Below are 22,406 nucleotides of genomic sequence, written 5' to 3'. Positions count from 1 at the left end.
TCTTAGGACGGAGATTCAGACGATCCCACCACAGCCACCCAGGGACATCTTAGGACGGAGATTCAGACGATCCCACCATACCTACCCAGGGACGTCTTAGGACGCGGAGATTCAGATGATCCCACCATACCCACTCAGGGACGTCTTAGGGACGCAGAGATTCAGAAGATCCCACCACAGCCACCCAGAGACGTCTTAGGGACGCAGAGATTCACACGATCCCACCATACCCACCCAGGGACATCTTAGGACGCAGAGGCTCCTGTCTGTGAAGCCTCCTCAGTGCAGAACTCGGAGAGCCTGCGGTGGACACTGTCTTGCGCCCAGGAAGGTACGAGGAACAGGCGCCGTGGGGCGGGGTGCAGCCAGACTCCTGACCTGGGGACGCAGGAGCGTCCCTGGGAGCGCGAGTGCTTCAGCATGTGAAGTCCACCCTGCCTAAGCCGCTGCAATCTCGAAGGACGGCCGACACACGGTTAAGCAACTTTAGGACCAGAGCGACCTCAGAGCACGGCCCCCACTACCCTGGAACCCGGCCTCTGACCTGTCCACCGATTTCCAGCTCGCTCAGCTCCCGCCTGGCCGGCTGCTGCTCTCCTGCACCCTCCATTTTACCTTTATCTATCTTTAAGAGGTTTGTGCCTTATGGCACATGGGCTTGCCAGAGAGAGACAGAGACAGTGCAAGGGAGAGGGAGCAATCACCCCCTGAGGGGGACGGCCATGCCGCAACTCCTTCTCTTCCGTTCTCCTCCCAGGACTTGGGCACACATGTACATGTGTACACATGCACAGTGTCATTTTCAAGTCACCGGGTCTGGGCCATGAACCACGACTGGCCACGTGAGAGTCCAGCGACACCATCTGCCGGCCCTCCGCCCCTTCGTTTTAAATCTCCACCCTCTTCTCCCCTTGCCCAGCTCCCGAGTTGATCTGATTTCTGGCACAAATCTCATTTTCTCATCTCGCGTGGGGGACGTGGCCCGTGGCAGGGCTTTGCTGCTGCTGCGGCCAGTGGCTGGGCTCTGGTCCTCTCCCACTCCATCCCGTGTCCCTTCCCCGGTCTCCACTCTGATCCCACATGCGGGATTCCTGCCTGGGGTCACCCCCCTACTTCTCCAGATGCCACGCCCTTCCCTGCCTCCTCGCCACACGACTTACTCTCGGATGCCTTCCAGCAGTTTGAAGTTCAGGTTATCCTCGCTTCTGTCGAAGAAGCCCTTGTTGTCTATGAAGACCAAGTGCCTCGGGTCGTGCTTCCGCTGAACGATGTGAGCCAGAGGCACGGAGTCCTGGTGCTCACAGCGGGGCCCCCGTCCCTCCTGCGCACAGGTGTCCTCCTTGCGAGGCCGGAAGCCGCAGCAGTTCGCGTCCAGGCGGTTGTAGATCTGAAAACGGAAAGCAAAAATGAGATCCAGATGTGTGAAAGCAAAATTTGGGAAAGTGAGAGGATTCCCAGAGAACACGCCTGGACCGTGACACGCCAGCAGCCAGCCGAAAGCAGCTACTGGAGAAAGCCCAGGTTCACGGCCAACCTCCGACTCGGCCTTGGCTAGAGCTCCAGCCACAGCTAAGAGCGCCACGCTCAGATTGTCCAAGCCAAGCATTCTCACCCCGAGTCCGACTTCCCACTGACACCGCAGACACAGCTGGTGGAGCCTGAACCCCCCATGGAGAGACGCCGTGTGCCCCCGCTCGGCTGGCTCAGGGAATCTGAGCTGACTCGCCCACTCTGGACGTCCAGGCTCTCACCTCTCCAGACTTCAGTATTACAGCATTTAACCCCGGCCAACTTAGGAGAAATTGATGACGAGAGATGAGGTCCAGAAACCAGAACCAAACAGGAACAATAGCTCAGCAGCTAGGCACTGTGCAGAGGGAGCCAGGTCCCACACAGCCAACCACAGTTCAAGTCCCAGCCCAGGGGCTTGGAAACCATGCCCAGGATCATGGAGGGAAGGGGCGTGTGATGTGACCAGGCCCCACTGGAGGTGCTTCCTCCCCCACCGCTCTCTTTTTCTCAGATGTGCACACATGCACCCCTGGCCAAAAGTGAAAACTAGGCGGGCAGAGGTCACAGCTACATTCTGAGTAAGTGAGCAGAATGAACACCCCACTCCTGGGGCTTGTTATGTGGAACGGGGTTACTGCCAGGAGAAAAGGGAGCTCCGCACCAGCCAGCACTGTGAGAGCAGAGGCCACGAGGCAGCCACGAGGGCAGCCACGAGGCAGCCACGAGGGCAGCCACGAGGGCAGCTGGCAGTCCATGTTCCATGGAGTGTGGAGAACGCTGGCCACTGGACATGGGGCCAGTCTGTGACCAAAGTGCCAAGAACAACTTGGACAGGAGAGGCTGTGGCCAGCTGACCTATGGGGCCCAAGTCTGACCAATGGTATTTTTTTTTTTTTGGAGAGGTTTTTGCTATAGGGCACATGCACTCGCCAGACAGACAGAGACAGAGAGACAGAAGGCGAGAAATCACCCCCCAGGGGGGATGGTCACACCGCAATCCCTTCTTCATTCTCCTCTCCCAGCATGAGGTTTAAGCCACCGGGTCCAGGACGCGAACCGCAGTTGACTACGTAAGAGTCCAGCGACATAGTCATTACGCCAACTGCTGGTCCCCACCAATGGTTTTTTTAAAAGTCCCACAGGCTGACTCCAGTGGTGGTGAGAGACCACTCGTTAAAGAGTCAAATTTGACCCAATTAGGGACGGTTTCCCAAGGGCGAGCAAGAGTGTCCCAGGCCAGCCCTAAATCGGATGGAGGGGCACATGGGATAAAGAGCATAGATTGGAGACTATCAGGAAAAGTATTAGGAAAAAAGGCTTCTCTCCATTTTGTTTATTCAGTCCATGTAGTCCCTTCCCTGCCTTTGATACAAAAGAAATCAAATCACGTAAGAGAGATTGTGTGTGGTCACCACAGGGTTACGATCAGAGAGGACAAGGAGAGAGACTGTTCTAGAAGGTGCTTCCCATCCCCCCTCCTTTATATGTACATTATATATGTGCATAACATATACATCATATATAATACACACCTCACACGAAACACATGCGTCGTATATAATACACACCTCACACGAAACACGCGTGTCGTATATAATACACCTCACACGAAACACGCGCGTCGTATATAATACACACCTCACAAGAAACACGAGCGTCGTATATAATACACACCTCACACGAAACACGCGCGTCGTATATAATACACACCTCATACGAAACACACGCGTCGTATATAATACACACCTTACAAGAAACACGCGCGTCGTATATAACACACACCTCACACGAAACACGCCCGTCGTATATAATATATACCTCATATGAAACACACGCGTCATATATAACACACACCTCACACGAAACACACGCATCGTATATAATACACACCTCATACAAACACGCGCGTCGTATATAACATACACCTCACACGAAACATGCGCGTCATATATAATACACACCTCACATGAAACACGCACATCATATATAATACACACCTCACACGAAACACACGCGTCATATATAATATACACCTCATATGAAACACACGTGTCTTATATAATACACACCTCACACAAAACACGCACGTCATATATAATATACACCTCACACGAAACACGCACGTCGTATATAATACACACCTCATACGAATCACGCGCGTCATATATAATACACACCTCACACGAAACACACGCGTCATATATAATACACACCTCACACGAAACACGCACGTCATATATAATACACACCTCGTATAAAACATATACATCATATTAATATATACCTCATATAAAACACACACATCATATATAATATATACCTCATATAAAACATACATCACACACATGCACACCGTACCCACCAGCTAGCGTGTTATATACATAACGTGCGTCTCACAGACATCACGCGCACGCACACCGTACCCACCAGCTAGCGTGTTATATATAACATGCGTCACACAGACATCACGCGCACACACACCGTACCCACCAGCTAGCCGTGTTCAGAAAATCTCTGCAGCACTCTTGCGTCAGCATCGTGAGTTTACGTCCAGTTAGAGGAAAAAGCTAAACCTAGCTTCATGTTTACCCCATCGGCCTCTGGGACAGCGCACAGATGCTCACCAGCTAGCCCACAGGCTCCATGGCACAGGGCTAGTGAGCTGCCAAAGAAAAGCCGGACCCCACGCAGGGACCACGGCTCAACGCCCCTGTCGGTCAGCCAGACGTGTGCGGGCATGCTCGCGATGGCCAGGTTCTGGCAGGCAGAGGACGGGGGCCACAGCAGACCTGAGCCCGGGAGGGTGTGCCCAGTCTCTTCTCACTTTAAGGAGCACACACACTCTGCCATGAATAAAAAGAAGACAGAGAAGAATTGAAGCTCCCGGACACATCTGCCAACTGTTTCTTCAATGCAGCTCTGAACCCTGAGCTCCTGCACTGTTAACTTCATGGCACGGCCGTGGGTAAGGACTAAGACACGTGGTCTCCACCGCACAGCCACGACACCGGTGTGACTGAGAGCCCTTCAGCCTACTGCCCGCCGGTAACTCGGGGAGTATGCTGTTTCTGTTTTCAAACTGCATGAAAACATGAAAAAGATTACAAACCAGAGGTGGAGAGGGGCTGACCGAGGTCTCTTCATCGCCTTCCCACCGCGAGGCTGTCTCCCACGTGTCGCTCTAATGCTTTGTCTGATCTCATTGTGAAGCGCTCCTTGTCAGGGACGTCTCGCCACCGCCGCCAAGTCTGCGGCACTCACAGCAGAGACTCTGAGCGCTCAGGCCCGCTTTGCTTCTAGAAAACACTCGAACTTGCAGGGTTCACGCATGCTGAGTACCGCGCACCCCTGTGGGTGTCGAATCAGATCACAAGGCCTTAACGATCTGAGCTTTATGTTGCTTTTATTATCCTCCAGGAGTCATAAATTACTCTTGTTTAGCAAAGGCTTATGTTCCTCTTAAACCGTGTTCTCCACCTCATCCCAGAATTTAGTCCATAATCTTGCTTTTGAATTCAGTCAATTTACCAAGACTAGTTGGGTCATAGACCACATCCGCTCCCTTAAATTCTGTGCCATTGCTCGCTCATCAATTTAGTCACATACTGAACATATTCCTGCTAACTTTTAAGACAGCTTACCGACCTTTTAAAGCCTAGTAAAGCATGTCCTACGTAGCTATGAATCCATAATACGATTCTAACACTCTTGTCTAGTGCGCACATTAAAACTCCATTTCATTTAACTCTTGCGTGACTAAGCACCGTAGCTGACGTTTGCACGTCTGCGTTCTTAGGTGATTACCCTAGAAAGAAGGCTATTTGGGGCTAAATGCTGTCAATTAAGCAATCGTAGTTGTTCATCATCAAGCACCTTGTTCAGACTCATTTCTTCTTCTTTAAAACAAGATAAATCTTTTGCAAAACTGGTCTTCTGCATCTAAAAATACTGCCAGCCACCATTTTCCATTTTTTTTTCTTTCCTCTTTTAGGAATATATGTCTTTTCAATGTTTACCTAACTAAAATTACAACCAAAAAATTCCAGGTGTTCCAGCCAATTTTTTTTTTTTTGGTGGTGGATATTTTTAGATATATTTCCTTCTTTTAAAGATTTTTTTTAAGTTCTGTTTTTCTTTGGTAGTGTTAGTTTTGTCTGTAGAAAAAGTATCTTTTTTTTAAAGAAGTATTTTATTTAACTTTATTTATTTATTTATTTATTTATTTAACCAGAGAGGGATGGGGCAGTGGGGAAGAGTGAGAAAGCAAACTGCCAGATCCGGGACTCGAACCACAGTTGGCCAGTGCCCCTAACCACCACGCAGCCTGCCAGTCCTGGAGAAGTATCTTATATGTGACTTGTGTGCTTGCACTGCCTGAATGAGGTGCCTGTACTATGCTGTCTTACTCCCTGAGGCTCAGTAAGCAGCTGCATGGGACCAGACAGTGGCACCCAGGTAGCACAACGCTCTGCAAAGCCAGCTCGCACGAGGAGATTGCAGCTTCGCATCTGGAGACCACCCCAAAGACATGGGTGTGCACATGCCTGTGACCAGGCTGGCTGAGGCTGAGCACAGAGACCCTGTGCGGCCCCTCCCACCATCTCTCTTGCTCATAGAGAAAGAAGAGAGAAAGAGAGAGAGAGAGAAAGAGAGAGAGAAAGAGGAAGGAAGGGATGAAGGGGGAAGGGAAGGGAAGGGGACAAAATGGACGAACAGTTGCTCATGTGCAAGATCTAATATGCGGCCCTCCCCAGCACTGGCGGACTAAGGGGGGGGGGCTGTCATCTGATAGGTGTGCATCAGTCCCCAAGGTCCCAGGAAGAGCCACCCAGACAAGGCCCCTGCTGCCCTGGCCCTTGTTAACAGAGACATGGCCACCTGCTTGGGAGCCGCAAGCCCACCAGGCTCTCCTGCCTGCCGCTGTACGGTCAGGAGCTCACCTCTTCCGAGAATGGATTTCATCTTGTTCCACCCGGCAATGACCACAGGCCTGTCAGGCTTGTCACCAGCAGGGCCGCTGACAGACAAGTGGAACAGCACAGCCGTCTGCAAGACACACCTCTGACAGGGCACCTCGCTGTGCCTCTACCCCTGCCCGGTACCTGGCGGCCCGCTCTGCTGCAGCCCTAGAGCTCCCCATGCACCCCGATGCAGGGAGGCGCTGGGTCTCCGCACGGCTCAGCCTCAAGTGAGGACGCAGTAACAGCTCCTGTGTGTCGCTGGGATTCTCAACACCCTGCCCATCCTGGTCCGGTTCACAGAGGCAGGGTTGGGAGTCCCACACCCTGCACCTGTGCATGAGCTCCAGAAGTCACACAGTCCCGAGGGGAGGGGGGGGCACCAGGCCAGGGCAGTCTACTTTCAGAGAGAGAATTCATGTTCTCTGACCTGGAAAGGGCACCGCGGAGCAGAGCGGGTGAAAACGGCTGGGTCAGAGGCACACCCCTTCCTGCAGGGGCCCCGGAAGCACTCGGACAAGAAAACTCCACCCTCACAGTTGGGGAGGTGCCAGTTAGTACATGGGATGAGCTTACATTTCACAAACACATTTAAAACTGGGGTGAAGCGGCCTTACAATAAAAACACGCTTTCCATCAATGAGGTGAAGCACCATCTCCAGCTCACTAATTAAACAGGGTTATAAATAAGCTAAAAATGGGATTTATTTACACCCAAAGAACTATTGTCACTGAAAACTTTCTTTGGCTAAACTCAATATGTATTAATGTTTAGTATTTATATAGAATTTCTAATAAGTTTTATTTTCCATATAATACATTCATTAGATTTTAGTTAATAAAATTGACAAAAATTAGTAAGGACAAACAATGACTATATTAAAACAAATTCTAGTTGCAATTAACAGAACCTAATATAATGAATTCAGTAACTATTGGATTGTGAAAAAAGTCATGACGTATTTTTTCAACACAAAAATACGTCATGACTTTTCTGATAACCTGGTATTTTAAATCTAACTTTATCATGAAATCCAGTCCTCTTTATTGTTGCAAGAGCTTTTTGCTATAGGGCACATGTACTCGCAGGAGAGAGAGAGAGACAGAAAGCAAGAAATCACCCCTCAGGGGGATGGACATGCCGCAATCCCTTCTCCTCCATTTCCCTCTGGGGATTTCGGGCACGCACATGCACCTGGCATGAGTTTCAAGCCACTGGATCTGGGACTCGAACCACGGTCGACTACATGGGGGCCCAACAGTGTCACCATTATGCCATCTGCTGGTCCATAGTCCTCTTTATTTTTTTAATTTAATCTTTTTTTGTTACTGGAAGGTATGTACTCTTGCCAGAGAAAAAGTGAGAGAAAAAGAGGGGAAGATGGAGAAAGCACCGCTCAGTGGGGTGCGGCCCCTTCTCCTCCATTTCTCCATCCTGTCAGGGCATGCAGGCACGTGCACCTGCTGGGACCAGGAAGTGAGCCACGGTTGGCCATGTGGGATGTGGCTCCCTAAGCCACTGTGCTAAGGGGCTGGTCCCAGTTCTTTTGATTTTCACGTACTGCACATACTCTGAAAAACCACGCTATGTGCTATAGAGATGCACAAAACTTACTAAGATCATAAATTTTAAAAAAATAATGACAATGATTGAACTGTACCTCTTGGGCAATTGTAATTAAATGGAAAAATCAAATTGCAAAAAAAATTAAAATAATAAATTCTAATATATTGATTGGTCACTCAAAACAAATTTGGCTTTTCTGAATTAATTTATTTTTCAAAAATTATTTCACATATACACATAGAACTTCCCATTGTAAGATGTACTTGTTTCAAGACATAGACACTAGGAGCTGTGCTGGTACCACCTGTGCTGGTACCACCTGTGCTGGTACACTCTGGCCCTCACCCACTCTGGGGCAAGAGAGAAGCAACGGCTGCCCAGAGCTGACCCAGAAAGACCCACGCCCCGCCTGAACTGGGGGCGGAGGCCATGCCGGCCCATGCACCAACGATGCACAGCACACAGACTGGACGACCCCCATGTCCTACCGTTCTGGCCCAGCCACTAGCCACAGAGCGAGCAGACAGATGTGGGCATAGAGGACTCTCACACCTGAAAACAGTAAGGCCTTGGGAAAATTAAAAGTAAAAGTAAAAGTAAAGAAATTTCCCTCTGAAAATTTGAACCCCAAATTCTCACTGTGCATACTGCACTTCGACCCAGGGTAGAGAAGGGACACTGGCACGAAGCTAACTCACACTGCAGGGAGCTGCACAAGCACAAAGCTACAGGAACCCACTCCAAGAAGCAGGAAGAAGTGAGCACATTGTGAGATGACTAAAAATCACAGCAGAGCCCCAAGAAATAGGACAAAACAAGGAAATACCTCCCCCCACCACCAAAGAACACAGTAACTCCTCACCAACCAGGGACAAAGCACGAGAGGTCACAGAAATGTCAGAAAGGGATTCAGAATATTCACTGTTACAAAACTCAATGAATGACATGTAAGCAAAAATATAATGCAGGAAATCAAAACTTTCCTTAAAAATATTAACAGCAGATTAGACCAAACAGAAGAAAGAATCCTGACCATGAAGGCAAAAGCTCTGGTTTAGTCTGAGTAACCAAAAAGAATGAAAGTGTAACTTTAAAAATGACAACATAGGGACCAGCAGCTGGCATAATGGCTATGCTGCTGGACTCCCATGCAGTTGACTGCAGTTCGAGTTCCAGACCCGGTGGCTTAAACTCACGCTGGGTGCATGTGTGTGCATGCCCAAGACCCCGAGAGGAGAATGGAGACGGGATTGTGGCATGGCCATCCCCTCTGGGGGATGATTTCTCGCTTTCTGTCTCTCTGCCTCTCTCTGTCTTTCTGGCAAGCACACGCGCCCTATAGCAAAAACCTCTCCAAAAAAAAAAAGAAATGACAACATAAGGAAAATCTTAGACACCACTAAGTAGCTGAATATACACATAATAGATATTTCAGAAGGTGAAGAGATAAGGAAAGGCATGGAAAATCTTTTCCATGAGCTAAAAGCTTTCCAAATTTAGAGAAACAGACATTTGAATCCAGGAAACACAAAGGATACCAAATAGATATACCATAAGAAGATCTTTTCCAAGGCACCTCCTAGCCTTTAGTCAAAATCAAAGGCAAAGGCAGTATTCTAAAACTGGCAAGAGAGAAGCATCAAGCTACATACAAAGGTTAGTCCATTAGACTAACACTGGCGCTCTCAACTGAAACAACACAGGCAAAGAAGGAATGGGAACACAGTTGAAGCTCTGAAAGAAAAGCTACTTCAGCCGAGAGTTCTATACCCAGCAAGACTGTCCTTCAAGTGGGAAGGAGAATAGAATCACTCCCAGATAAGCCAAGGCTGAAAGAATTCACCAAAACTAGACCAGCTCTTCAAGGAATACTTAAGAGAATATACACCAGGAAAACTAAAGGAGGGTAAATAGAAGTAAAAGAACACAAAACAATTAGGAGGGAAAAAAGAGTAACAAAATGACAGAGATAAATCCACGCATTTCAGTAACATGAATATTAATAGATTGAATTCCTCAATTGAAAGACATAGATTAGCTCAATGGATTAAAAAAAAAAAGGAACCTGCTGTATGTTGCTTACAAGAAACACATCTCACTGACAAATCATAGGTTAAATATTTGGGAACATACTATTTGCAGTTTCATCAGTTTATTGAGCAGGACGGTACTGAGCACCGATTTTCAGTCATCAAACACAATAGCTGCTGCTCTCTCGGGTATTCTGATGGAAACATTATCATGTTACTGTTTCCAGGTTTTATGCTGCTTCCCGGCTGACATTCCCAGAGCCACAGTGCTCAGACATCCTGTTTTCCTGGAACACGGCAGTCAAGGCTGGTCTCACACAGTCTTCGAGTCCATGGCACATGGTTAGCGATGACACCACCGCCCATGGCCAGTTCAAGCCATGTGTTACTCTTGGAATCTGAGATGTTATTTGTGGACTGGCAGAGGCTTTGCTGAACCTCTGATCCCTCCAGGCCAGCGAGGCACATAACTAGAACATGACAGAGGTTCATAGCCATGCACCAATCCATCCCAGCACAGACTGAAAATTCACAGCAAGGGTGGAAGCAAGAAAAAATGACAAATAATTAAGTAAAACACACTGCATTCTTGGTGAACAATGAAACATGAATTGACCTGGAAACTCTCAGCTGTCACTTGCAATACGAGGTGCGACTATAACACATTTGACCCGACATCTGCCCCTTTGATTCCGTCGGCACAGAGTGAAGGACCAGCCAGGACTACAGCCACATCTACGTTCTCAGCAGAGGTGTCAGAACCTTCCGTGTCAGCAAGCCCTGAGGATGCCTGCTCAGTAGGAGACGGAAAGAAAGAAGGCCCGGAGTCCTAATGGCTTTTGAGCCAGCAGACATCTGAGAGGTTTTCACGGAGAGATGCAGGCTTGGGGACGTGGCCACTCACAGAGGAGGAGGCCAGGTTCAGAGACGCACACCCTGACTGTGGGGCTGGAAATGAGCTACGCCTCTCTGGAGTGTGGGCCAGTGTAGCTAGAACACACTCTCTCCTCAAAGTCGCCTTCGTGAGAAATCAAGTCAGTGGTTTATGATGGGAGAAGACACAGCCTCTAAAAGTCACGTATTCCTGCCCATCCCATAGAAGGCACAGCGCAGCAGTAAAGCACACGGGCAATTTAACACAACTTGGTGTTGAATCAATGGCACAGCTGTTAACAGCACGCAAGCATGATGGAACGCCCAGAGAAGATAAGACACGCGTGGCATGGTTTGATGACAGCCCCGTGTGCAGCCTGAGAGCACATCCCAGCCCTCAGGGACGCACCGCGCTTCTATAAACCGGAAGTCCTCATTTAAAGTAATAACTGTGATGACAAGTTACCTCCCCGAAAGAGCCGAGTGTCCACCAGAGAAGTTACACCAGGACACGAAGGGGGGTCGTAAGTCCGAGCCTTCGTTTCTTTCTGTCTTGTCACAGTCTTGCCGAGAAGCTCTGGCACTTGAAGTAGCTCCCATGCGCAGTGACGCTGCCCTCTGACGGAGGGGACTGGGTAATCCTACTGGGATCACACGACCGCCCTGAGGGTCTGAGAGACTCGCAGGCCCTCCACCGGCCTCCCCGTGGCTGGGCAGGACCTGGAGGAGTCGCGGATGCCAGGTGATGGACAGTGAGGGCTGCGGTGACAAACGTCCCTGGACATCACGTGTGAGCAGCGGCAGTGCCACCTCCTCTGCTGTAAGTTGTCGTTTCGCTACATGCACCCAGAACGGTGTCCTGTGTGCCCTCTCCTCAGCTGTGGCACTTATTTAAAAATAGTGTCACAGACTGAACTTGTTGTAATGAAAGACTAGAGCGAAGCAAAGGATAAGCCAAACCTCCTTAAACTAATATTGAAATAGCCAAGATCTTACGCAGGACCGCTGCACAGCAGTGAAACATGAGGCCCTCGTGTTCGCGCCCTGAGGCTCCCCGAACCACCAGGCTCATGTGGCCCCACGATCGAGCTGGCTGAGGCTGGGAGTAACCGCGGCATCAAGATCCTTTCAAGGATGCTGTCTCTCTCTCTGTGTTTCTCTCCACCCCTCTCTCTGTGAAATAAATAAACTTGAAAAAATAGCCCAAATCCTGCTTCAGTAAAAGTACCCTCCTGGCATGGTTTCATCATTTACTCTAAATCCTTTTCCTTGCAAAGATCTCCTTGTTCCTCGATAGCGTAACAGATACACGCGTCTCTCCACCTCCCGCCCGAGTCTACGCACCAGAAACAGGCGGCAATGAACGCCCTGCAGGGGCCCGACGTGCACCAAGTCCCTGCCAGTCCCTCACTTAGCACGAGCGGCGCTCAGAAGACAGAAACCGCCGTGGTGAAGATAATGGGAAGTCTTTCGAGGCCTCTACTTTAAAGTAACATCGTTATCTTATTAAGGAGCATAGTTAATTCTCTCAAGTGGCATCGCCCACACTGAAATCATTTCTCTTATTTACAAACACATGTAGAGTAGAAACTATGTCAAAATCAGACTTTTAGATTTCATTTAACACTAAGGGACCTTCACTTTGACAGCTGAAATCCCATAATAACCGCAGTTCCTTCCATGCTCAGCACGTCCATAGCTGCGAAGTTTCCAGTTTGTCATTTTCGGTGACTGGAATCGCACACGCCCGCACCCTGACCTTGGAGCCGCAGTTCCTTGTCACCGAGGGGGTCGCTCTGAGCTCTGACTCTCTCTGCGTCTCAGACAGCACACCAAGACGTGGCAATGTGCTGTTCTCGGCACGCTACGAGCCCAGGCTGCCGCCAGCTCTGCTCGCTCACGGCGTGGCCTGCCGGAGCGCACCGGCGTGGCCTGCAGGACCGCACTCTCGAGTGGCGGGCAGCCAGCACGCCCGACTGTGCCATGCCTCACTGCCGCCAGCAAGGAGCGAGGAGCATCCGCGTCATCTGCTCCTTGGACTCACCAACACACATGTGGTGGGAGGCCACTCAGGTTCGCAGTGTTTTAATTCTGCTAAACAAGAAGTCTGACCCAAGCTGTTGGAAACCCCTGTGTCAGGCCCTGGGGCACCTCCTCCTGGCCTGGGGGCACTTTGTGTCACTGGCTCTGAAAGATGGAGATGATACCCCGGCCACTGAGCAGTAGGGGACAGAGGGAGGCCTCGGGGACCCTCATAATCTGGGGGAAGTCTCTCTAGGTCCAGCATGTTGACTATTCAGACAGAAACATATTTTAGTGAAAAGCAACGCACCCTCTTGTTAAACAATGGTTGTTGGTTTTCATTTTCTTTTTATTCCAGTTTTTGCCAAGAAAAAACTTATAGAATCAAAAGCAGGAGAGATCAAAGGTTGGCACCTCTTAGTGCAGAACTTTACATTCGGGAAATAGTCCTCTAGCAGCCAGTGAGGACGAGGAGGCAGAGTTAGAGATGAGACGGCCCCGTGCAGCTGGCTTTGCTCCTGGGCTTGTCCACACCTCGGCCCTTTGCGAGAACCCCATTCCACCCTCTGAGCTCTTCATCGGACTTGGCTGTTTCTGGGTGAAACACAACACCCTCTGTCCATGCTTTCTGGCGCCAGTTCAACCCGGCCTGGTAGTACTTGGTTTCTTCCCCAGGTTGTAGATGTGGCTCACTGTGGCCTGGACATGCTCTGCTGGGTCCACTGTCCCTCCCTGCAGCAGCGGGGCTCGAGGGCAGGGGTCGGCCTCGTGCATCTCTACCTAAGCCCTGGGCTGCTCCGTGTCTGGTTTCGAGCTCACAAAAGCCACTGGGCTGGTCCATAGTGCAGCAGCTAGGGACCCCAGACACCGCATGGCCAACTGGGCTCAGGTCCTGAACCCAGCAGCTTAAAACAACACACCCGGATGTCCAGGATCCTGATGAGATGGAGAATAGATTAAAAAGGAATGCGGTGTGAACAGGCCTGCTCGGGTGAGGCTACCTCTGTCTCTGTCTCTGTCTCTGTCTCTGTCTCTCTTGCACATACGCAAGTGTCCTCTGGCATAAAATAAGAGTCTGTTAAGTTGAAGTGGAAAGAAATATGTGTAGCTATTTTGCTAATGGTGAAAACAAACCTCTCCCAAGGACCCTCTTGGTCCCTCCTATGAAACACCCACTCATTCTCATCAAATAAACACTCATCCCCAGAAAGCGTAGTGCACACAAGCCTCCATCACACAGGAAAAGCACTAAGTATTTTCTAACCACTGGATTATTTCATCGTCTAAACATCTCTCTTCCTCGAATCTATGCCCTCGGTAACGGGGGCGTTTCCGTACACACCTGTACTGCCAGCTTTCGAAGCTGAGTAAGACTGGGCCCACACGTGCAGGCACATGTCCCGACTTCCCACAAAATCTCGGAGTGACGGTCACCGTGCGAAAGGCAGTCGCTGCCCACTGACCGCTCGGCCCCGAGAAACGGCTGCGCTTGCTCTCACGTATTTGCTCAGTAGACATTTTTGATGACCACCTTTCTAGAAACGTGTCAGGACACCAAGTACTAGAAGTAAAAGAATCAATTGAACACAATCTTATTTTAAAGAGAATAAAAAAAGGCGTGAGCCCTCTGGAGTAAAATCTATAGGCAAGTTCAAAGAAAAACAACCAAGTAAGAACAATTATTCAAGACATATAGGACTGGGAGCAGATGGCTTCGTGGTTACATCACTGGAATCCCACCTAGTGGACCGCGGTTCAAGTCCCAGACCTGGTGGCTTAAAGCTCACACCAAGAGGAGAATGGAGGAGAGAGTGAGTGCATGGCCACCCCCCGGGTTGGGGGAGGGATTACTTGCTTTCTGTCTCTCTGTATCTTCTGGCAAACTGGGGTCAGACTCTTCACTTCAGCTTGACACTACGGCACGAGACCTACGCACAGAGCAGGCCCTGCAGAAATGCAGCAGCCAGGCACCAGTGCCCCCAGCTCACACCCTCTGCGTGTGCTGGTGTCCAGACAGCACGACAATGCCCAAACTAGAGCGAGAGCTGTACTGAGGGGGCAGCGAACCCAGGGACCAGAGGGGGTGGTCACCGTGTGAGGGCCCAGTGACCTCCCCATGCCTGACCGTGGTCACCGTGTGAGTGAGGGCCCAGTGACCTCCCCATGGCTGACCGTGGACACCGTGTGAGTGAGGGCCCAGTGACCTCCCCATGGCTGACCGTGGACACCGTGTGAGTGAGGGCCCGAGGTCCTCCCCATGGCTGACCGTGGACACCGTGTGAGTGAGGGCCCGAGGTCCTCCCCATGGCTGACCGTGGGCACCGTGTGAATAAGGGTCCGAGGTCCTCCCCATGGCTGACTGATTAGACAACTGATGATAGCACCTTCACCCCAATGGCCCGCAGCACGCGGAGAGGCTGACTCAGGCCAAAACTACCGAGTTTGAAACCAGGCTCTGCTCCTGACTGGCCATGTGACCCTATCCCCCCACCCCGCCCGTTCACACACACAGAAGAGAGCTAAGGAAAGGGGAGGGTGTCGCTGACGCCCGAAGACCGTCCCTACCTCCTCACGGTGCCGGCCACCAGCACAGTGATAGGACACCGGCTTTTCTCAACCAGGATGGGGAAGACAGCACTCAGAGCAGGCGGGGAGTCGTGAGGTCTTCGTCACAAGGAGAAAGCGATGGGAAACGCAGGAAGCGTCGCATGCCCCTTGGTTCGCAGGTGGCCGGTCTTGGCCATTCTCCAGGGCCGACTCTTAGGAGGACTTCGCAAACCCAAGTCAGGGAAATGGTGACTATAAGCCACCAAGGGACACGGACACCCCGTGTGGAAGGACAGGAAGGAGACGCCTGCCACCCCAAGCCCGGGGCAGCTCGGGTCACAGGACCCGCAGTTGCAGGGCCTGGATGGAGCGCGGACCCTCAGCAAACCGCACTTCACTCCCTCCCGGGGTGGGGCATCCCCGTGGCTCAACAGCCCCTCGCCGGGATGGAGGGTCCTGCCGGGTGGCTGCCACGCCCCAGCCCGGATAGAGCCAGGAGGCCGAGGGGCAGGTGGCACTGGTTCCCATAACATGAAATGCCACGGTGTGGACACCGCCCCGCGGAGAGCCAGGCCTCGTGGAGCCCCGGTGCCGCTGTGGCCACGGGCGGGCACCGCCCCCCGGCTTTGCCCGCCACTCACCTGCAGCAGGAAGTCGAAGAGCGCCATCTTGGACCACTCGTGGTGGTGGATCTCGGTGCAGCCCCACTCGGGCCTGGGCACCCGGCCGTTCTGCCAGCACTTCCGCTTCAGCAGCCGCTGGTAGGTCCCCCAGGTGAGCACCACGGAAGAGTGGGTGTCATGACTAGCTGGAGACAAGGACGCGTCCCAGAGGACAACAGGGCACGGGCGCCCATCTGTGGGTAGGGACGACACACGCCATCAGCGTCCGGCCTGCAGCCTCCCGTCTCACCTGGGGCCCGGCCTCCGCCTTCTCAGGGTGCAGGGTCTCTGCGCCTCGGGGTGCTTCCTGCCCGATCACAAAGCGGGAAGCCAGCACGACACGCGAAGACCCTTTCCAAACGAGATGCTTCCGAGACGTGGCAGGAGCGGGCCCCAGGCCCCGGCAGCCGCAGTCCACCCCCAGTCCCCCCCAGCCGCAGTCCACACCTAAAAGCAGCCGCCATGGAAAAGGAAAGAAGCCAGACACCCGTGACCGCCAGGCCCGGTCTGCGCGGAGCTGTCCTCTATCTGTAATGACAACTGTCTGCTGTCCGAGGCCGCCCTGTCGTCAGGAGGAAAGAGAATTTTTAGAAGTCACAAATTTAAAAGTGGAATTGTACAGTTCACACCAAACGCTGTAATCTGCCCAGAAGGAAGAAGGCTTTTTCTTCTTTTCTGAGAGGAACTGCAAATTCAGAAAGGGGTCTTTAAGTCACCAAATCTCAGAGTGCACTCCAGCCAGCGTCTCTTCTCCACACCCAGAGACAGCTCTGTAGAAATCTATCACTCAACCGTTCCTGTCTCTAGTTTCAAAATGCAGCGTCCTTCGTGGCTACCGTGTGCGAGGACTGCTGAGGCCCTGAGGCCCCGTAAGCGAGCAAACCTTGAGTAGCCCACTTGGCCCACCCTGCAGCCTCCTCGCCCACAGCGCCCGGACCCCTGTGGCCAAGTAAGTCACGGAGATGCCCCCGCAGCTTTGCTGCAGCTCAGGAATCAGGACAATGCTCAGCTAAGTGACAAAGGCCCGAAAAAGCCCGCCTCGGTGGTTCCTAACAGGCCCCTGGACCTCTGACTGGAGTGCCCAGACAAGTCGCACCCCTCTTCACAGCGCCTGGCAATGGCCGCAGATGCTCAGCCTCGAGGACCCGTAGTTAGACGCTTCCATCCTGCCTTCTCGCTCATCTGTGTTCTCACTGCACTCTCACCTCGTCTTTGTCCCCAGCAGAAATCTTCTCCCCTCGCCTCACGTGCAGGGCCGTGGGAAGCGTGACCCGTCTCGGGCAGAGTCGGGGTAAAGCAGAGAGAACCACGAGCCCTCTCTGCAGCGGCTCCATGGCAACAGGACCTGTGTCCTCTCCATCAGTATTTCTGTTTACTGCACTGCATGGGTTAGGGCTTCCTGGGGTGAGATCGTTTTAAATGCTGTACCCCAAATACATGCCAATTTCAAAAAAGTAAGACATTCCAGGTAAAAGCAGCCCATCGCGTGGTGGAGACGGGTCTGGGCCAGCGTGACCGAGCGGGGTAGAGGCGTGGCTGCCTCTCAAAGGCCTGTGCTCCCAGCACCTGCAGGGACTCCCCAGCAACCCAGCTAGTGCACCCTCGCACCAAAGCCGTCCCCAGCAGCACAGTGCACCCTCAGGGCGAGGGTAGTCGGAAGGAGTGGAGAGCTAACACTGAACTCCCACTGCAGTCACACCGGGCAGGCAGGCAGGACGGCAGGGCTCCGCAGCGGCCACCCAGGGGCTGCGCGACCCGGCTGCTTCCTGCCGTCCGGAGACGTTGTTCCCTATCAAGAAGTAACTACGAGTACATCCAGGAAGTGTGAGACGTTAGAATGTGTAGCTGAGAAAGAGAAAGCCATCTCTAGGGCCAGGACATGCAGCAGCGGTACCACGACCCACACGGGAGGTGTGACCACATCCCAGCACCACCCTGAAACAACAGCGACACGCGTGCCCAGGACCCGGGCATGGACACAGCAGGGGGCCCGCTGGGGAGCTGCCTCTGCATCTCTGGCTCTCTTCATCTCTCAGAAGAAATAAACTGCCTAAAAAAGCCAGTAGCTGGGAACCAGCAGTTAGCGTAATGGCTATGTCACTGGATTCTCACGTAGTCAGCCGCGGTTCACGTCCCGGACGTGGTGGCTTAAAACTCACGCCGGGCGCGTGTGTGTGCATGCCCAAGATCCCAAGAGGAGAATGGAGAAGGGATTGCGGCATGACCATCCCCTCTGGGGGGTGATTTCTCGCTTTCTGTCTCTCTGTCTGGCGAGCGCACACGCCCTATAGCGAAAACCTCTCCAAAAAAAAGAAAAAAGCCAGTAGCTGCTTGTCATCTGCATTCTGAGTGCCCATGTTGGCCGCCCCTTCCCTTTCACCTGGACGCATAAACCGCTAACAGAAACGTGAGGAAAGGGCATGCCTGTGGTTAGGGCTCGGACTCTGGAACTCAACCCATCTTTCAAATTCTAGTGATGTTCCTCTTTAACTTCAGGGTGGCAGGCAGGTAAGCGCTCCTCACCACGCTCCGCCTGTTCTGTGAGGGGTAACAGGAACCTCCTCCGACGGACGTCGTTCGACTACGTGAGAGCGTGCATCAGCCGTCCTGCCATGGCTCCGACAGGCACACACGCCTGGGAGGGCGTCAGGCGTGGCTCCGACAGGCACACACGCAGGGCCTGAAGTCACAATACGTGTCCCCGTGTCACACGATCACCTGCGGCCCTCCAACTGGCAGTGAGCTGAGCATCCATCCACTACAGGCCAAACACTGCTCTAGAGCCCGAAGCTAGAAACATCAAAACAAAATGTCTCCTTTACTTTATTTATTTATTTATTTATTTAATTTTTTTTGCTTTTATTGACTTTACATTTCTACCATGGGAAATGGGCAACAACCATGAAAAAACAAAGCTACCCAGGCCACCCCTGTGCAGCCTGCCCTGGCTGCCACACTCTGGTGTTTCTCTCGCCACCCCCTTCCCGTAGCACCGGGTCGGTGTGACGCAGCCGGCTGGCCTGCTGACTCTGCCATGACACACCAGCGTCGTGGCTGTGGGGCCACGCAGCTTCCGCTTGCAGAGCCCGCGGCTGTTGGCGCACACGGGACGCGAGCCACCTCTCAGGGCCAACAGCGGCAGCGGGGACGGGATGCTCTGCGAAGCCAACCCGCATGGCGGGGGCGGGGCCCGGGGTCACACCCACCGGCTCCCCAAAGGCACACACATGCCCACGACCGGGGCTGGTGGAGCTGGGTGGCGGTGTGCGGGCACTGTCTGGGGGTCTCTCCGTGTGTCTCTCCTTCTCTCACCTCCTATCTCTCAATCATGGAAGAAATAAATAAACTAAAAATAATTGGCCATGACTCTTCCAATAAAATTTTATTATAGATACTGACGTCTAAATTTCACGTGATTTTTCAGTGTCATAGTAGTATTATTATCCTTGTGATTTTTTCTACCATTTAAAATTGTAGAAACCATTTTTAGCTCACTAAGTAAAGGAAGAGGGCCCTTGGCCAGTGGGCTGGAAGCTAGCCCTTACTTTCACCAAGTAGACGCCTATGTTTGCCCTCGCGCGACTTCAGACCACCGTGCTGAACAGCACAGCACGGGCTCTATGCTAGTAACTCAGAAACCCTCCTCATGGGGCTGGCAGATGGTGTGGTGGTTAAGGCGCCGAACGCCCACATGGTCTCTCTCTCCCTCTCCTCCTCTGCTACGGAAGTGAAAAGCGGGGATGGGACGGTGTCTTGGCCTGCAGGTGGCGAGTGTGCACAGGGAGTGTGCTCAGGGCAGGCAGGACAGGAGCTGAGGTCTGGGCCGCAGGGAGGATGGCGTCTGAGGGAGTGTGCTCAGGGCAGGCAGGACAGGAGCACAGGTCTGGGCCCACGAGATGAGCAGTCACCTGCTCGCGACAGTCCTCACCCAGCCAGCATGGTCTGGACCTGCGGCTTCCAGACTTTAGTACAGAGAACTCAGAGTGAGCCGTCCTGAAAGCGCCCAGGTCCCGGCATGTGGGCCTCAGACAGCTGGAGGTTTGGCCGAAGCAGGCTGGCTCACACCGACTGTCTCCAGCTGGCCCAGTTCGGAATGGACGAGCAGAAGGGTGAGCCTGAGCCGGGCATGAGCGGAGAGAGGACGGCTGTGCCAGGAGCCCACGAAGTGCCAGTGAGACAGCCTTTGCCAGAACAGCGCTGGGGTCAGCGGGCACAGCCGTCACGGGCACGTCATGACCCCCAGCTTGGACCCCTTCACTCCGTCCACGGCACTGCCTTGAGAAATGGGGGCGGCCTTCCACATCCACACAGCAGGCGGTGTGAAGCCAGGGCTCCTGAAACAGCCCTGTCAAATACTGCACAGGGACAGAGGTGCGTACGGCACTGTGACTCCAGGAAAGGGGGACAGGTGGGAGACGGCTCTCGGACTCCGGGGTCTAGACTCCCCAAGGTCAGCCCGGCCCCGGGGGCAGCAAGTTATCTTAGAAAGATCGCGGGGTGATTTAGGAGACGATTCGCCAATGAAACAAACGCACTTCTTTGTTCCGTAGCTGTTTCCACTTCACAGTTTGTCCTCTCTGGGTGGTCAGCCCCGTGGGATGCAGGGAGGCGGAAGAGGAGCCTGTCTCAGGACGGCTCTGCCTGAACTGCAGAGGCCCATGGTCCTGCTTCCTGTCCGGGACCTGTGACTCACAGGTAGGCACTTCTGCCTTCTAGACCTTCTGGAACCGCTGCCCTGGGCCCTCTGCAAATGGAGACTTCCGGGTCCCTGTGTCTCAACAGCGGTCAGACCCGGCTTCAGAGGGTGCGGAGGTGCGGTCACCGCAGACTATGCCGGGGTGATGGTAGGGAGGCCCCATCCCGGTGTCCGTGTTTGTTAGCAGAGGACCTGGGGGCGCCTGACCGGAGCGACGGTGCAGAGCCCATAAGGTCCCCACTCCTCCCTTCAGGGATCCCATCACACAAGCGCATCCTGGCCTCATGGGGCAGAAGCAGCCCTCCCTCGGTGCTGCTGTCTCTCAGGGCACCTCATCTGCAGTTTCCCAGACCCCCACGTCCCAGAGCAGGAGCACTCACTGCCTTCACCAGGCCCTTCCTGGCTCTCCCAGCCCTGTGCCCCACCCCTGCCGCTCTCCCAGCCTCCCCACCTGTGCAGCTCTCCCAGCCCTGTGCCCCACCCCTCCTGCTCTCCCAGCCTCCCCACCTGTGCAGCTCTCCCAGCCTCCCCACCCCTGTCGCTCTCCCAGCCCTGCCCCATGTCTGCCAGCTCTAACCTAGACCTAGTAGCCTGAAATACACGCCAGGCACCTGTGTGTGCATGCCCAAAATCCAGAGAGGAGGATGGAATGAGAAGGGATTGTGGCGTGGCCACCCCTCTGGAGGGTGATTTCATTTTCTCTTTGTCTCTGTCTCAGGAGAGCACACGCCACATAGAAAAAAATTTTTTAATCCTATGTACTGAAGAAACATGGGCGTTTCCCTCCACATTTAAAGGACCGCCTTCTCCTGACTCAAACTGAGACCTGCCACTGCCCTGGCTGCCAGCGTCCCTGCGCCCCCACCTAGTCCCGCTCTGGCTTTCACTAGATTCAGGAGCTCCTGGAGGCCCGGAGAGTCACCGTGGAGAGCAGAGAGACACCGGGTGGGCCTTCTGCGGCCTGTCCTAGAGCCCCCACACTCCAGAGACGCTAGAACGCTGAGCCAGGGGCAGACACTCTGGGGCTCCTTCCAAATGTGACACACAGGGAAAGGTCACTTATAGGGACCAGCAACCAGGATTCGCGTCCCGGACCCGGCGGCTTAAACTCACGCCTGGCGCGTGTGCGTGCGTGCCCAAGATCCCGGAGGAGAATGGAGAAGGGATTGCGGCGTGACCATCCCCCCTGGGGGGTGATTTCTCACTTTCTGTCTGTCTCTCTGGCGAGCCCACGCACCCTATAGCAAAAACCTCTCCAAATAAAAGGAAAAGAAGAAAGAACAAAGAAAGAAGAAAGGCAGAAAGAAAGAAAGGAGAGAGGAAGGGAGGGAGGGAGGGAAAGAAAAAGAAAATCCCTTAGAAAGAAACCAGGACCCCGCGCCCGGCTATGCCCGCGCGCCTGCGTACCTTGGAAGGACTCGGGCCTCCTGCTCACCGACGGCAGCGTCCGGTTGAGCCCCAGGATGCGGTCCAGGTGGAAGGCGAACACCTCGCTCATGTCCAGCGGCCGCTTGAGCACGGCGCAGGGCCCGGGGCCGC

The 22,406-nt window shown here is 53.1% G+C and overlaps 1 protein-coding gene across 1 annotated transcript in view; it reads right to left on the bottom strand.

Annotated features, from left to right (window-relative positions):
- GASK1B (golgi associated kinase 1B) overlaps positions 1–22,401 on the bottom strand; it is a gene marked incomplete at its 5' end in the record, with an annotated part of 32,008 nt that extends 9,607 nt beyond the window's left edge. Inside the window, 3 exons of the mRNA XM_006164183.2 lie at positions 1,161–1,387; positions 16,151–16,365; positions 22,275–22,401. Coding sequence (XP_006164245.2) covers positions 1,161–1,387; positions 16,151–16,365; positions 22,275–22,401 — 569 coding nt within the window. The remainder of the gene's footprint in view (positions 1–1,160; positions 1,388–16,150; positions 16,366–22,274) is intronic.
- Between the last annotated feature and the right edge of the window lie 5 nt (positions 22,402–22,406).

Source organism: Tupaia chinensis, unplaced genomic scaffold, assembly GCF_000334495.1.
Source record: "Tupaia chinensis unplaced genomic scaffold, TupChi_1.0 Scaffold143591_1, whole genome shotgun sequence".
NCBI classification, from domain to species: Eukaryota; Metazoa; Chordata; class Mammalia; order Scandentia; family Tupaiidae; genus Tupaia; species Tupaia belangeri.
This window is presented reverse-complemented; position numbering and strand designations above follow the sequence as displayed.